Source organism: Echinops telfairi, unplaced genomic scaffold, assembly GCF_000313985.2.
Source record: "Echinops telfairi isolate 266 unplaced genomic scaffold, ASM31398v2 ScPeMD7_3;HRSCAF=10, whole genome shotgun sequence".
Lineage (NCBI taxonomy): Eukaryota > Metazoa > Chordata > Mammalia > Afrosoricida > Tenrecidae > Echinops > Echinops telfairi.
The window spans coordinates 28,910,606-28,927,115 of record NW_022103899.1 but is presented as its reverse complement, the minus strand read 5'-3'; the positions used below and the strand labels follow the sequence as shown (position 1 = coordinate 28,927,115).

Sequence of the window (16,510 nt, the reverse complement as noted above, 5' to 3'; positions counted from 1 at the left end):
CCAGATTAACATGGTTAGTGAAAACTGGTACATGTCATTGAAGTTGACTGTTAAGCCTGGAGATGTGTCTTTCACCTTAGCAGCTGGAGATTTATTCATCACTGCTGTCAAAGCCTGAATGGTTGATACAGCCAAACAATCCAACTGCCCCTGAAACACCTAGTGGGAGAAAAAAGGTGAGAAATTAAGAACTGTGTTCAAGATTCTTAACCAGTTAAGAAAAGTAAACTTCTGTTTAGAAAACCTGAAAAGATAAGTCCTTAACGTGCATTACATTTCTCTGACAACAAAATGGATTTCGGAAACACTATAACCTAAAGGAAAAGCTACTCATGGAACAAAAAAATAAGCCAATGTCAAAAAGGATAAAAGCTGGGTTCACTCATTATATTAAAATATCTTCAAAAATAAACAAGCTTAATACATGCTTTTTTAAAATAATGGACAATCTCAAGAGGAAGGGAGGAAAATCTATCATGAAAAAATCGGTTATATATTAATTTCCCTTGAAAACTGTATTTGAAAATGTTGAACATTAAGTTTCACTTTAAAAAACTTACTGCCTGATCCCAATTCTACCTTACAAATTTGGCTGGACCGGCGGATGTTCACTGGCACAGATAGGAACTGGAAACACAGGGAATCCAGGACAGATGAACCCCTCAGGGCCAATGGTGAGAGTGGTGATACCAGGAGGGTGGAGGAAAGGTAAGAGAGAAAGGTTGAACATATTCCAAGGATCTCCACATAACCTCCTCCTTCGGGGACGGACAACAGAGAAGTGGGTGAAGGGAGATGTTGGATGGTGTAAGATATGACAAAATAATAATAATTTATAAATTATCAAGGATTCATGGGGGAGGGGCAAGAGGGGGGAAATCAGGAGCTGATACCAAGGGCTCAAGTAGAAAGCAAATGTTTTGAGAATAAGGGAAACAAATGTACAAAAATGTTTGACACAATAGATGTGTGTGGATTGTGATGAGTTGTACAAGCCCCCAATAAAATGATTTCATTATTTTAAAAAAAGCTTACTACCATCAAGTGTATGCCGACTCATAATGACTAGAGGACAGGGTAGAACTGCCCCTGTTGAGTTTCTGAAACTGTAAATCTTTACAGGAATAGAAAGCCCTGTGTTTCTCCCAAGGAACAGTTGGTAGTTTCAAACAGTGGCTCTTTCAGAAGTAGCCCAATACATAACCACAATGCCATCAGGGTGGTTAAGCATTGGGCTGCTAATTCCAAGATCAGCAGTTCAAAACCATCACCCATTCCTTGGAAAAAAGGGCTTTCTACTCCCATAAAGAGTTAAGTCTTGGAAATGGAGCAGGTTCAGTTCTACTCTGTCCTATATGGTCACTGTAAGTCAGCATCGAGATATCAGTGAGTATTTGAGGTTTCACTGGCATGTATAATAACCCCAAACTAAATCCACCATTTAAAAAAGGAAAAAAAAAAGCAACCTAGCTCCACTTTGTCTCATGTTGCTTAAGCATCACTCTAAAGAGATGTGGACTAAAATTCAGGGCAATGTGTTTACAGCAATTTGAAATAAATAAAAATAACACCAACAATATAAAAATACTGAGATTGCCAATTATGTCAAACTTGATCAGCCACAAAACACAGCATTAGGTCTAGAAAGTTATTAAAAATAAAATTCTTACCATCTGCTTTCAGGAGTATATTATTATAACTTGAAAGTAAATCACTCCACAAACAGGGATTCCCACTCCCTCTCACCAGAAAAGAGCTGGAGTAAAGCAGGGGCAGCTTAGATCTTTCTGAGGTGTTTTAACTAAACTGCATCAGACTACAATGGGGTCTGCTGGAGTTGTGGGCTCGGTGTGAGACTGCTAACCACAAGGTCTGTGGTTAAAGCCAACAGCTGCTCCAACAGAGGAAAATGAGGCCGTCTGCTCCCAAAAAGACTTAAAGCCTCAGGAAAAGCAATATAGGATAATGGAGTGGGAATCAACTCAATGGGAGAGTTTGGGTTTGGGGCATGGATCGCAGTTAGACAACTTATTTAACCACAAGAGCATCTTGTTTTGTCAATATTATTTGTTTGATGAGCATTATTATGTACACATTAAAGATGTAAGAAACATACAATATGCATTAAAGATCCTGCATGATGCAGAATTTCCTGTAACTACCATCCATCTCAGACTTTATGCAAGACATGCATCAGAGTATCTAAAAGTTCTAATTTCAAATTCTAACATAAACTTGTAAGTTTTACTAATGTATGTTAAAAAAAGTGTTTTAGAGAAGTACTCTATAACTGCTTTTCACATATGAAACGTAAAACAATAAACTAGCATATCTCTTTTTATATCCCAGCTTTATTTATAAACTTGGACATTAAGATAATGTTAATCAAAGACATCAATTTACACTCTCTCTAAAGTTTTGGGAAAAGAAAAATAAGGAAGCACACTTTTATATGTACTTTCATTGTTTGCTTTTTCCTCAAATCAAATAGCCTAAGTGAAAAGCAATATAAGTGTTTTTAAGGGAAAAAAAATTATGCTAAATTAAGACTCAAAGAGCTTGACATCTTCTTCCCTTCCTCCAAGATATGAGCTGTCCATTGAATTATAATTATCACTTGTCAACAAGCAAAGAATTAAGATATTAAAATTTATCATACAATGTTCACAAACAAAGCCCTAAGATCCCAATACACCACAGTGCTTAGAAAAGGAGGCTCCCCAATTTTGATTTCATCACCAGGTGGGCAGCATTGATAATGAGATCCCATTCCTGTACTTTTCATCTCCTTCAAACAAAAGAGAACATCCATACACCTGTGTATACATAAGATGGAAGTCATCTATGGCAACCATCAAAATTTCAATCTATTTATCTTTTAGATCAGCAGTTCTCAACCTGTGGGTTGTGATCCCTTTGGTGGTCAAATGACCCTTCACAGGGATTGCCTAAGACCATCTTTTTGATGGTCTTAGGAACCAACACACCGCTCTTCTATCTGTCTCCAGGTGGGTCCAATCACATGCAGATATACCCACATACGGGGTCACCACAACATGAGGAAGTGTATTAAAGGGTGGGGAGATTAGAAGGGTTGAGAACCACTGTTTTAGATTAAAGTAAACTTTAATTTTCAAAATAATTGATGAGGATTCTCTATTTCCTATTCTGCCAAATTAATTCCAACTCATTTAGAACTGGATCATGATCTTGTGTTTTAAAACACAAGGAAAAAGTACAGGAACAGTTATTGCCATAGACTGATTCTGGGACTTCAGCTGAAACAAGATGCAGGCTTTGCAGATACCTTGTCCTCATTCATTTCTGTCAGTAATTTGTTGGCAAGGTCTTTCTCGTTCTTGTCTGCCACCTTATTGTTAGCATTTAAAAATAGCTGTTAAAAACAGAGATAAGAATAATGGGCAAAGAACATTAAATTATTACCAACTGGTGGAGATGATATGTACGTGGATTTCCATCTCTCTTGAAAAGAAATCCAAAGACCCCCTTGTGAAGTATAACCACTCTCAGAAATCAACAATTATTAGATTTGAATTACAAACTAATAATTATTATGGTTAATAAATTAGCATGATGAATATAGGTCTCTTAGAACTCAAACATACAGGAATAAAAAACAGAAGCAGTAATTAGATAAGTTAGTTTTCCTAAATTATTCAAGAACTGACAGAGAGATTGCCTCAGAGAAAAGAAGGATGCTTGCTATTGAGACAGACTAGAGTCTGCTGAAAAACAAAACAAAAAAGCAGGTTCTGTAGTCAGGCAAGTGTTTCTAAAACAACTTTAAAGGGGTGGCTGGTTCTTTCTGGAAGTATATCTCTGAGTCTCATTAACACTAGCATAGGCTTTGACAAGTCAGTGTTCATTGCCCAAATTTTTCTCACCACTCACTGTGTTACAAGACTATAACAGTACTCTCCAAAGTCATCAATAGTTAAACTTTGTCTTTATAGTTTGTATTAAACTAATGGGTATCATTCTCAGATGGCATAGAGAATAACAAGTGTTCCAAATACATAAAACTCAAAATAAAAATGTAATTAAATGAGAATAAAAGGGAGAACCACCTAACATTTATAAAAGAACTTACCAGGAGCATGGGGAAAAGACAATGCTCTCTACTCCCCTAAAGAGTCTTGGAAACCCACAGGGGCAATTCTACCCTGTCCTATAGTCTATATCCTATAGTATACAGTGTCATTATAAGTTGGAAGTAACTTGATAGCAGTGAGTTTGGTCTTGATATCATGAGCATACTACAAAGAACATTCCGCTGAGGAATTTTGTCCATTTAGAAAGGAACAGAAATTTAATGAGTAGCTGAAAGAAAATAACTGGATAGAGGTCTGGTACTATATGGTTTTCAAGAGCATATATAAAGCTTAACACAGCTACAGATTAGTATGCACAATACAGACTTTAGAAGCACAGACTGTTTCCTTGTCACTAGCAACATGGTAGGTTTTTGTTCTTTTTTTTTTCCCCTTCGCATTAAATTCAAATATCTGTGTACTTAAAAAGCAACATTTACATTATTTTAATTATATCATATCTCCCCTCCAAAATGCAGTAGAGCGAAAGAAAATTGGTGCTAATGATTTACAATCATTAAAAGATAAATGCATTATTCTATGTAATTACATTTTAAGTGTTTTATTGTATAATGAAATTAATTTTAACAAGTCCAGAAACCTTCATATAAATACTTAAGGAAATTAATGCTCACTTAATTAAACCATTTCATAAATCTCATATAAAAAGAAAAGTGAAAACTACAAGTCTAAAGTCTTCCGTATGATTCATAAAGTGGGTATGATATTTTAAGCTTTAGCTAACAAGATTTCCAATAGGTCTGCTTAAATATCAAAGTTGCCTCCATCTTACATAACCATATAAATGACTCATTCCTTACTAACAAAAAGCAACAAATAAACAAACAAAACACACACAACACACACACACAAAAGCAACAAACAAAGCAATAAAGCATCTGTAACACCTCATGCAAAACGATGTTCTCTAATCTTGAAAGTTTTCAAAAGGTCTTCAAACACATATTGAGGAATCATATCAAACTATCGCCCTCAAATTTATTTGAACGTCAATTTTCCTGTAATTTTTCCTATATTTAGTGCACAGAAAAGAGTTTTCTTCTGATTAAATAGTGATCTTAAAAGTTTTGTAACTTAATTATACAACAACACATTACAGCAGACTCATGGTCAGGAAATCTGGGTAAGAAATCCTAGCTCTACATGTACTAGTACTGATCCTGAGCTAATCACTTAATCTCTTAAGATTAAGACATTTTCCTCATTTGCTCAATGAAGGAATTGATAAGTATATTTCAACGGTTCCCACTTAATAATCCTAATGTGTGGTGTTATGGTAGTTACATAGTCTGGTGTCAATCTCAAGATTAAGAGTGTAGAGGTGGTCTAGCCTGTCATTCAGAATATAGCCAATGAGGCTTCTGTGTGGCATGGCCTTCCCCTGAGGATTCTGGAAACTCCAGTCATTTTCCTCCTTGGAGGCGAGAGACATTCTCCCTGCTCACTCCCTGCAGAACATCCCTGAGAAGCCACAAGGACTTACCCTGATGTAGCCAGAGCCCTGGACCTGGAGAACCCACGTGGAGACTCCTGCTAGTACTGAGATGTTTGTATCACCACTGGATCCACAAGACTTCCCACCCAATTGCCTGTGATCTTCTTGCATTTGATGTCATTGCATGTTTTTTGTGAGTCTAAAGAGGACTTTATAGATTGGTATCGGACATATGGGCTAATATCGAACTTATGGACTTGATCTGGACTGGGCTGTTTTCTCAGTATTCAACTGCTCTTGTATATAAAGCTCTTTCTTATACACATGTGCATCTCTCTAGATTTGTTTCTCTATTCCACCCAGACTAACACAGATGTTAAGTCTACAATGGTTCAGAGGTACCTGACATAAAAACTAACATTGCCAGCAAGGAAAACTTGAATTACTTAGCTTAACTTTTCCTCTTAAAATGGATTTTCTCTAGAATTTCCTATTATTCTGTTGAAAACAAAATAAATTGTATCAAATAGTTAAAATTTTAAATGCCATAACTGTCAGCACACTCATAGATCTAAATTATAAGAAATGTAGCCATTATGTCTTAGTTTTCTAATGCAGTGATAACAAAATTCCACAAGTGGATGGCTTTGGCAAACAAAGTTATTGTGTTACAGTCTAGGAGGCTGTAATTCTGAATTTAAGGGGACAGTTCTAAGGGAAGACTCTCTCTGTAGGCTCTGGAGGAAGGTCCTTGTCTCCGTTCAACAGCTGTGGGCTCTGTGTGTCCTGGTGCTCTATGGGTCTTGGTCTAGGAAATGCTCAGTGCAAGAACTCCACTCCAAATGACACATTTGCCCTGGGCTCATCTTTGTCAGGTCCCCCACTTCTTTGCTCGCTACTCTTTTTATTTCTTGTGAGAATGTAGGTGATTTAGACCACACCCCAAGGGAAGCCTGCTATATTGGTTTAGGATTATGAGCACCACACCCTAATCTGGCTGATCTCACTAGATCATATCATAATAGATGATTACATCATTACACAACTGCCAAACAACTGCGCATCACAGACCAGTCTGGTTGAAATATATTTTGGAGAGATGCAATCTAATTCATGACACCCTAATCCTGGACTTCTCAAAATCCATATCCTTGCTACATGCACAAACACTGTTACCCCATCATATCATCTCAAAAGTCTTAAATCAACTCCAAGCCTAAATTTCACCTTGGGGTAAAATTCCTTTTCATCTCTGAATCTAGAAAATAAGTTATCTGCTTCAAAAATGCAGTTATGGAAGAAATACAAGATAGGCATTTCAATGACTAGAAAGAAGAGATAAATGGACACTAAGCAAATAGAAAAGCCCTGCAGAACAGTTTACATTAGCTCTCAAGGCTAGAAAATAATTCTCTGTTCTCTGAGACCAATCAATGAGTCTGCCCTCCCAACTCTGGATTTTTGGCAGACTCTGGATTCTGAGTGAAAGCCCTCAGCCTTGGACTTCTGACAACTGCAGAAAGGGTTACGTTGAAACTAGAAAAGTCATGAAGTAACCAGTTGCTTAAGAAACTTTGTCATTCATTCGTGTTATAATATGAATTACAGCTATCAAAAATAAATTAATACAATGTTGTGTTTTATATTTTCATTAAGAGAGATATTTTTATATTAGGAATTACTACCAGCATATTAGGTAAAAAAACAATAATTTTTTAACTAATTTTTTTATGTAGGAGAATATGTTGTCACTATTTGCATTTCAAGATGAACATGTAATATTTTAACAGTGATTCAAAAATTGATCCTAATGGGGTACCTACTATATATTAATTTTTATCTCAATCATGCAAAATGTTAGTTGTTTATAAAAAATATTCAAACAAACATGTAAAAGTATCATTTTGGGCATTATATAAAGCAAAAGTTAAAAACAAAAGCCTTGAAGTAAGATAAAACTAGATTGAAACACTGGCTGTACCCTTTGAATTATCTTAATTTGTAAAGTGGTCACTCTGAGCATAAAATATGTTGTGTCTCCTCACATATGATGCACCGAATACAATGCCTGGCATATAGTAAACCTTCATTCTAGTTGACAGGATTATAGGGTATTCTATTTATTATTACTGAAATGTAGTCAATTAATATGGCTCTTCTTGTCATGATCTTTTTGTGAGAATGTGAAAAGTCTTGCCTCTATGCCTGTGATTATAATCCCACTATAGTAAGAGTTCTCTGTTACAGGATTAAGATGGGAGGAACTCGGAGTCTCCACCAATAGAGAGTCTGACTCAAGTCACCATCTTTTGTTTCCTTGGGGGTATGGTCTGCAGAAAGACAAAAACCATACCTCCATCACAGCCTTCCTTTTTTTGTGAACTTGGCTTTCTGATTGAGTATCAGTAGACCTGCTTTGACTTAATGGCATTTTGGATTCTAGCTCGTGGACCCTGCATTTGACTTGCCTCTGTGTGTTCTTGGAATTTGAGTTGCCGTCAATCACCTTTCCTGATTTCACCAGTTTCCACAGCCTTGTGAAGGAGGAGGGTCCTTTGACCTTCTGGTTTAGGACATAGTAGCACCCAAAACTATGTGAGTCATTTCCTAAAAGCAGCAATTCTCAACCTGCGGGTCGCAACCCTTTGGGAGTCAAATGACCCATTCACAGGGTTAGCCCAATTCATAACAGTAGCAATATCATAGTTACGAAGTAGCAACAAAAATAATTTTATGATTGGGGGGGTCACCACAACATGAGGAACTACATTAAAGGGTCGCGGCATTAGGAAGGTTGAGAACCACTGCCTTAAAGCTTCCTGACTTCTGTGATACAGTACCATTAATCCAGGGACAAGATGGAATATGAGAGGGGTACCCAAAAAAAACAACAACAGAAAAAGCTCCTCTGGGCGTCTTGTTCCCTGTAGGAGAGCATCCAGTAATCGCTGAGTTAGGGCACCCAGGGGCATTGCCTGGGAAGGTTCTTGCTGGTCACCGTAAATTTTTTCGTAAAAGCAGTTTTGCTCGAACTTCCTTTTGATGGCCAATTTAAGAGAACAGTGTGTGGCTGAGAAATTTTGTTTCCTGCTCGAGGAAAATGACACATAGACTGTTGTGATGTTGAACACAGCTTACAATGACAGTGCTATGGGAAAAACTCAAGTGCATGAGAGGTTCTCTCATTTCAAAAAACGTGAAATGTCAATTGATGAAAGACCTCTTTCTGGACTTCTGTGAACTTCCCAAAAGAATAAAAATATCAACAAACTTCGTGCACTTGTGCTTGAAGATGGACTATTGAAGAGATGGGGAAGTTATCTGGCCTATCTTGGAGCTTAGTTCAGCGAATTTTAATGGAAGACTTGGGAATCTAAGGGTTGCTGCAAAATTTGTGCCTCGGGTTTTGACTGACCAGCAGTGTCGACTGGAAACATGCCAATCTTTGAAAGGGCAGCTCCAAAGTGACCCAGACTTTTTTCCCAAGGTCATTACTGGTGACGAAACATGGTACTATGCTTACAACCCCGAAAGCACACATCAATCAAACCAGTGGAAGATGTTATCAGCACCTTGCCCAAAAAAGCTGGTCAAATGAAATCACAAATCAAGACGATGCTCACTTGTTTTTTTGATGTGAGGGGGATAGTGCATATGGAGTTTGTTCTACCAGGTCAGATTGTTAATCAAGCTTTCTATCTAGAGGTTCTGAAAAGATTGCATAAAAGTGTGTGACAAAAAGGGCCTGATTTGTGGCAGATGAGGGCTGGTTTTGCCACCACAACAATGCATCTGTTCATGCAGCCATCTCAGTGTGCCATATTTTGGCAAAAAACAGCATGCCTCTCTTGCCCTACGCTCCTGACCTCTGTGCAACTTCTTTTTATTTCGATGACAGCAGAGGGACACGAAAGGATAGTGATTTGACGATGCAAAAGAGGTTAAGAAAAAAATGAGAGAAGTGTTGTCAGCCAGCCACACAAATGAGTTTGAAAAATGTTTCCACGAATGGGATCATATATTTGACAAATGTATTAAGTGTAATGGAGAGTACTTTGAAGGTGATAAAGTTGTTTTATAAAATATTTCAGTAAGCAACTTTGGGAGGAAAAAAAATCTGATTTTTTAGTACCCCCTCACATAAGGGGAGGAGTGGAAACTAACATAAGAGAAATGGAAGCAATATAACATTTGGGGAAAGTTTAATGTTTGGGACATCTTTAATTGCCACCTCCTTGGCAGTAGTGTGACATTAATTCTTGTAAAAGAAATTATTACATTACTATCTTTTTCAAAATTTTGAATTTGAATATACTTCAAAAATCAGCATGTTCTCCTGCTCCTAAAATGAGAATCATCTAGTGTAGCCTTAAAGCATTCTCAAAAACATTGTTGCCCATCATTTGGAATACATATATTGTATTTAGGCTTTAAACAGCTTATGGAATAATGGAATAGAAACTAATGGAATTTCCCGTAATACTTTTTGAAAGTTTTCTGTACTTATTATTTTTAGTGTGTAGAACTTCAAATGACAGTGTGTGGGTAAAAGTGAAAAACCTGATATTAATAAAAATATTTTAAAGTTAAAACAAAAATCAGCATGTTCTTAAATTTGTCAGCTGTATTTTTTTAAAGTACCCTTATCACTTTTTTTTTAAAGTACCTTTCTGCACTTTACTAAGGGTGAAAACATTCCAATAAAGTAATAAATGATGTTTAAAACTTAGTGAAGTAGAAATTGCATCTTCAAAAGTAGTTTATTTTTTAAAGTTTCTATGACAAACAACTTTTAGGATAAGGTAAGAGTTGATAATTATTGATGGGTTTTCATATAAAAGCTGTTCCAGAGGTACAGTAAGAAGAATGGAGTAAATGACACTCTTTAAGGGAATGTCAACTCACCCAACACCAGGTGAAAAACAGACTGAAAACAGAGGGAAGCAAATCATGAACCTCTTGGTGTGTGCTGTCACACATAGCTTGCCAAGAGGTCAAAAGTAACTAATGACTTCGAGGGCTCAAGAATAATACTGAACAAGCAGAAAATTAACCTGAAACGCAAAATAGTTCAAAAATTGTACAAATTGAAATGCTCACAACAAAAAGAAACTTGTTTCCAGTTGACACTGATAAGTATTCAAGCAATTAGAAATCTAATACATGAGGTAAGATAAAACTTATTTAAACATAAATTATATTTTAACATATTTATGATATGTTAAGAAATTAGAATCAAAACATAAACCCTAGCTTAAAATCAAGGATAATCATAATAATGATAGAAAAATCACCTTGCAGTTCTGCAGCAGTCGTATGAGGTGTTCAAAGCAATTGCTGTTCAGAAAAATGGCCTGCAGAACAGGCCTATCTGTGCAATCTAACATGGCTGTGATGGTATCTAAGAAAGTAAAAATAAAATCACCTATATACAAACTAGAAGATTTGGGATCATACAAACATTTTAAGTTAGGCTTCAATTAACAAAACAGATGCAAACTAAATTGTGAATAACAGGCTAAAGAGTAGCACGTAAAATCTGTATTTTTATGTGATGGGAAAAGTGAATAATTTTGCACTAATTTATTATATTGAACTTTTCATAGACAAGAATTACATATTTCATAGGCATTTATTTAGTTGTCTCTCCATTATAGGCCTCAAGTTTAAACCAACTGTGATCTCCAACTATATATTAATCAGTAGTACCACCCCTTCCTGGCCAGAAGCGTGCGTCATATAATTGTCTTTGTGCAATACTCACTCAGCATCTTGATCTGTAGCGCTATGAACCGGCTTTCCCAGTGTCTGGACCTCTTTTGCTTAGGTAAAGCTGAATGATCTGAATTCAGCAACTTAAAGTAGTTCTCCAGAATCGTGCTGGTTTCCACCTGACGCTGATCAGAGCTGCTCGTCAGAAGGATGTGTACCACTTCTGTAAGGCACTTGAGAGTTAGTTCTACCTTCCTACCCACTTCTTCAGGGTCTCCATCCTCCCAACAATCACAATCGGCCAAAACTCTCATAAGCACTTCCACGGTGGCTGGAGAAATCGCTTGCAAAGCATTCCTCTGAAATATTAAGAGACAATAAAAACCAACCCTACCTGAAGTTCTGTATGTACACAACCACAAAGGGAATTCAATAAATCTGCAGGCTTTTTAAAAATTAAATCAACAGTTATTCTCCCTTACTTCATTCATATGATCTCTGATGTCATGCGCACACAGCCGCCTGGAATGAAGATTGAATTTCCTAGCTTCCTCTCCCATTAACAAGTTTTTGTAAACTGAAACTATTTGCCTTTTTGCAGTCTTAAGACCGAGTTTGGCCAATGAAATCAAACAGTGTGAGTCAAGTGGTTGGTCCACCTCCCTAAAAGAGAGCTGTTGTATTAATTCTGACTGATTACTGACAATTTTTTTAAGAGAAATAAACAGCGAACTCAAGCCATTAGCACGCTAGCATTAACTGCCGCCACTGACTCACAGCAACCCTGTAAAAGAGTTTAAACTGCCCCTATGGATTTGTGAGAGGTAAATGTTTATGGGAGTAGGAAGCTTCATCTTTCTCTTGCAAAGTAGCTGGTGGTTTTGAACTACAGAGTTTGCAGTAACAGCCAATGTGCGGATCCCAAATCTAACTGACACAACTGGTGGTGTAGTAGATTAATCATGGGGTTGTTATCTGCAAGGTCAGCAATTAAAACTAACCAGGTGATTTGTGGGAGAAGGATTAGGCTACTTGTTCTCATAAAGACTTACAATCTCAGACACTATATGGAGCAGCTCTGCTCTACAATATAGGGAATTAACACCATAGCAGTGGGCGGGGAGGTACTTGATTTTTTTACATAGATGGTTTGTCATTTACTTTTCATAATGACTAAAAATGTTAATCCTGCATGCTAAATTATAATTTTCTTTTAAATTAAAAAAAAAGAAACTAAAATATATGTATATTTTAAAATTCAAAATCACACTAGAAATGAACATGGGATTCAAACCTAGGTTTGGCTCCAAAGCTCCTTTTATCACACAAAACAGACCTGGCTTGAATGCAGTAACAGAGGTAAAGAACGAATATGGGAGGCAGAAGCCACAGCCTGGTATTTAATATGAGCTTCCAGTCACGAGACTCCAGTATGTCTGTTCTATCTGACAGACCACTCCTTCAATATTCAAGTTAGCTAATACTCGTGTACTGATTACAAATTCAACATACAGTCTCCCTTCTTACATAGTTCTAATTTCAACATAGTGGGCTATTATTAACTATCATTTCACATTTTAACTTTCAGCACTTTTCTCACCTGCCCACCAGCGACAATGGCTCCGAAGAGATGCAACAGGCAACACTTAAGGCTTTCCTTGAGATGTTCACTTTCCTGAAAACATTCTGTAAAAACATTAAACAAATAAAGACTTTTCCCGCACAATATAATTTATCTCTAAGAAATGCCTGACACTAAAACATGTAGATCTATTTGTGAAAAGGGAAAAATTTATGTTAAAGTCAAAGTTGCTGTGCATTTTTCCATAGGCAGGGAAAAGAGAAATCATTTTTGAGATAGTATTATAGGTACTTTATGTGTGGGAAACAGAAGGATTTCTCTCAAGTTGTCTCCCCCAAATATATGCCAGACTTAGCTGCTTGAGAATGATTATACACTTGGAGGTCATCAGGAGATTAGGGGTCATTCTCCCAAAGTGCAATCAGCCATCTAGACCAAAGCAGACACTACTGTTTATCCCACAACAAGTAGGGCCCATTCCCTTCTGATAAGGATAGTAGTTGTCTGTTTCCTTGTAGGAGACACCAGAGAAGTCAAACCCGCCCAAGGATGACCGAGGTTAGGCTGCCACCATGAATCTAGGGTCCGCCCATCTTGTCACATGTATACCCCTTAGACTTTCCCATTCATATGGGCACACCTCTAGCTCATCCCCTTCCTGTTACGCTTATGCCTATCACAGATCCCCTTCCTACAATGTGTATGCCTATTGTACTGCCCCTTCCTGTGACGTGTGATTCTGTAATCATGTTCCCCTAAAGTGCTATAATGCGTGGTTAGCAAGAAAGAAAAGGCTCTCCACAGCTCTGGCGCTAGAGACTCTCCCCAGTCCTGGCTTCCCGGGGGCCTCTCTGCTCTCGGACCAGGGGAGGCTCTCCGGTTCTCAGTCCCAGAGGCTGCTCCTGCTCTCGTGGCCAGGTTATGAGAACCATCAAGCGGGGCTGAGGTGAGCAATGCTACCATGAATTGTGTCTGACTCCATCTCTCATGCTCTCTATGACTTTACTATAATCTTTACTTATTATCGCTGTACAATTGCGCCTACCGGACCTGTGATGATTTGTGAGGGCCTCTCCTCCTGCTCCCCACATTTATGTTTTCATATTTTGATAATACTCCATGTGTTATTTTAGTGCCCTTTATCCTAAGCAACCAGAACATCAGAAGTTAGTATTTTGCCCCATGGTTAGTTGAGAGAGCTCGGATAAAACCTAAATATATTTTTACTACTACAACTGCTGCCTCTGAGCTCCACTTGTTCTACTAAAACACAAGAGCTTGAAAAACACATTTCCTAGGTTTCTACAGGGTCAATATATTCTAAAAGTTTAAAGCCAACCTTTTATTTTTTGTTCCCAAATTGTCATTTCTTTCTTTAAAAAGCATTTTATTGGAGGCTCTTATAGCTCTTAAAACAATCCATATATCCATTGTGTCAAGCATACTTGTACATATGTTGCCCTCAACCTTTTCCCTTTTATTTAAATCATTTTACTGGGGGCCCATATAGCTCTTATCAAAGTCCATACATACATCCAGCACATTTGCATATATGTTGCCATCATCCTTTTCAAAACATTATCTTTTGACTTGAGCCCTTGGTATCAGCTCCTCGTTTTTTTCCCTCCCTCCTGAACACTTGATGAATTATAAATTATTATAATTTTCATATCTGACACCATCCCGCTGTCTCCGTTCATGCATGTTTCTGTTGCCAACCTTTTTTCTAAGCATTATAGATTTTTATTATTTTCAGTAAATTATTCATGAAAAAAAAATTTTTTTTTATAGCATAAAAGGGCTGACAAGGAAAATTCTCCTTCCGACCTATTCTCCAATCTACCGGGTTTTCAGCTACTGTGGAAAACAAAAGAAAAGAAAACTATACAAACTCTCCTGCATCATTTTTTGTTTTTTGTTTTTGTTTTTGTTTTTAATCAGATCTTAAGATAGACATCTTTTTCATTATTGACAGCATACCTCTACATGGATACACCTTTATTTAAACCAGTCTATACTGATAAATGTTTATGCTTTTCACTTTTTTTATGCTAATAATTCTGTAATGAATATCCTTTGCATACATAAGCATACTCATAGTTAAGACCTTCATAAGAGAATTATTTCTACTCTGATATATAACAAAACAGTGTCTATACAGGGAGTACAAGTGGTACACCTGCCCCAATCCATGGCATTTTCAATCATCTCTTACTGAAAGCTAGATAATGAATAAGAAAGCCCAAAGAAGAACTAAGGCATCAATGAGGGGAGTGCGGAGTGGAGACCCAAAGCCCATCTGTAGACAGTTGGACATCCCCTTACAGAAGGGTCACAATGAAGGGACAAACCAGTCAGGGTGCAGTATACCACTGACAAAACATACAACTTCCCTTTATCTCCTTAATGCTTCAGGACTCCCCCCCACTATCATGACTCCAATTCTACCTCACAAATCCAGCCAGATCAGAGTATGCACAGATAAGAGCTGCAAACACAGGGAATCCAGGACAGATAAACCCCTCAGGGCCAATGATGAGAGTAGTAATCACCAGGAGAAGAAGGGGAAGGGGGGGAGAGGATGGGGGAACCAATCACAATGATCTACATATAACCCCTTCCCAGGGGGATGGACACCAGAAAAGTGGATGAAGGGAGACAGGGGATCAGTGTAAGACATGAAAAAACATTTATAAATAATCAAGGGTTCATGAAGGTGGGAGGGTGGGGGAGGGAGGAAAATGTGCTGATACCACGGTCTCAAGTAGAAAGGAAATGCTTTAAAAATGCTGGCAAAAAAAAGAAAATGATGGCAACATAGGTACAAATGTGTGTGGCACAATGGATGTATGTATGCATTGTGATAAGAGCTAAAATTATTTAAAAAAAATAACTGAAGCATCTAAATGTTAGTATTGGTGAATAATACTGAATATACCATAGACTGCCAGAACAACACACAAATCTGCCTGGGAAAAAGTACTGGCAGAATGCTCCTTAAAAATGAGGATGGCAAAAAAAAAAAAAAGGATGGCAAGACTTTGTCTCTGTATTTTGGACATGTTATCAAGAAAGCTGTCCTACCAATCTCAATGAATGACACATAACCACACACACCACCAGGGGGAAGAACAACAGAAAACCATGGGGGAAGGGAGACAGTCATGTGGACATCTGCCTCTCCCCAAAGAAGAATTTACTTTAGAGGACAGCACTGAAGCTGCAGTTCAGGGAGAGGGACATGTCTGATCAGAGCACACAGGAGCAAATGAATGGGGAGGAAGAAAGTGGAGCAAAACCTGGCCCAGCAGGCCTGGAGGACAATATCCCCACTCAAAACAGCCAATACACATAGCTGACCCATAGCCCTACAGGGTACAACACCGGAGACTCAGTGTCGGGAATGGCCCGGTCTGACCCCACAACACAGAGGCAAAACATAAAGGGCTTGCCACAGAGCAGTGGGGGAACAGCAGGGAGCTCCCGAGGGAGTACAAAGGATAGACTCTGGGGCCAGAGCGTGGCACCCCATCAGACTGGGGTGGCACGCCAAGAGGTCAGCAAACAGACCTTGATCTATTTACAGGTTTTTCTTTTTTTAATTTTTTAATTTTTTTATATATTTATTTATTCTTGGTCATTGGTTTT

General features: G+C 37.8%; 1 protein-coding gene across 1 annotated transcript in view; it reads right to left on the bottom strand.

Annotated features, from left to right (window-relative positions):
• The window catches only part of NBEAL1 (neurobeachin like 1), a 179,410-nt gene that overhangs the window by 115,996 nt on the left and 46,904 nt on the right, over positions 1-16,510 (bottom strand). The window contains exons 7-11 of the mRNA XM_045296671.1: positions 12,881-12,966; positions 11,333-11,639; positions 10,863-10,969; positions 3,308-3,394; positions 76-159 (exon numbers count right to left, since the gene is read on the bottom strand). Of these exons, the coding sequence (XP_045152606.1) occupies positions 76-159; positions 3,308-3,394; positions 10,863-10,969; positions 11,333-11,639; positions 12,881-12,966 (671 nt within the window). The remainder of the gene's footprint in view (positions 1-75; positions 160-3,307; positions 3,395-10,862; positions 10,970-11,332; positions 11,640-12,880; positions 12,967-16,510) is intronic.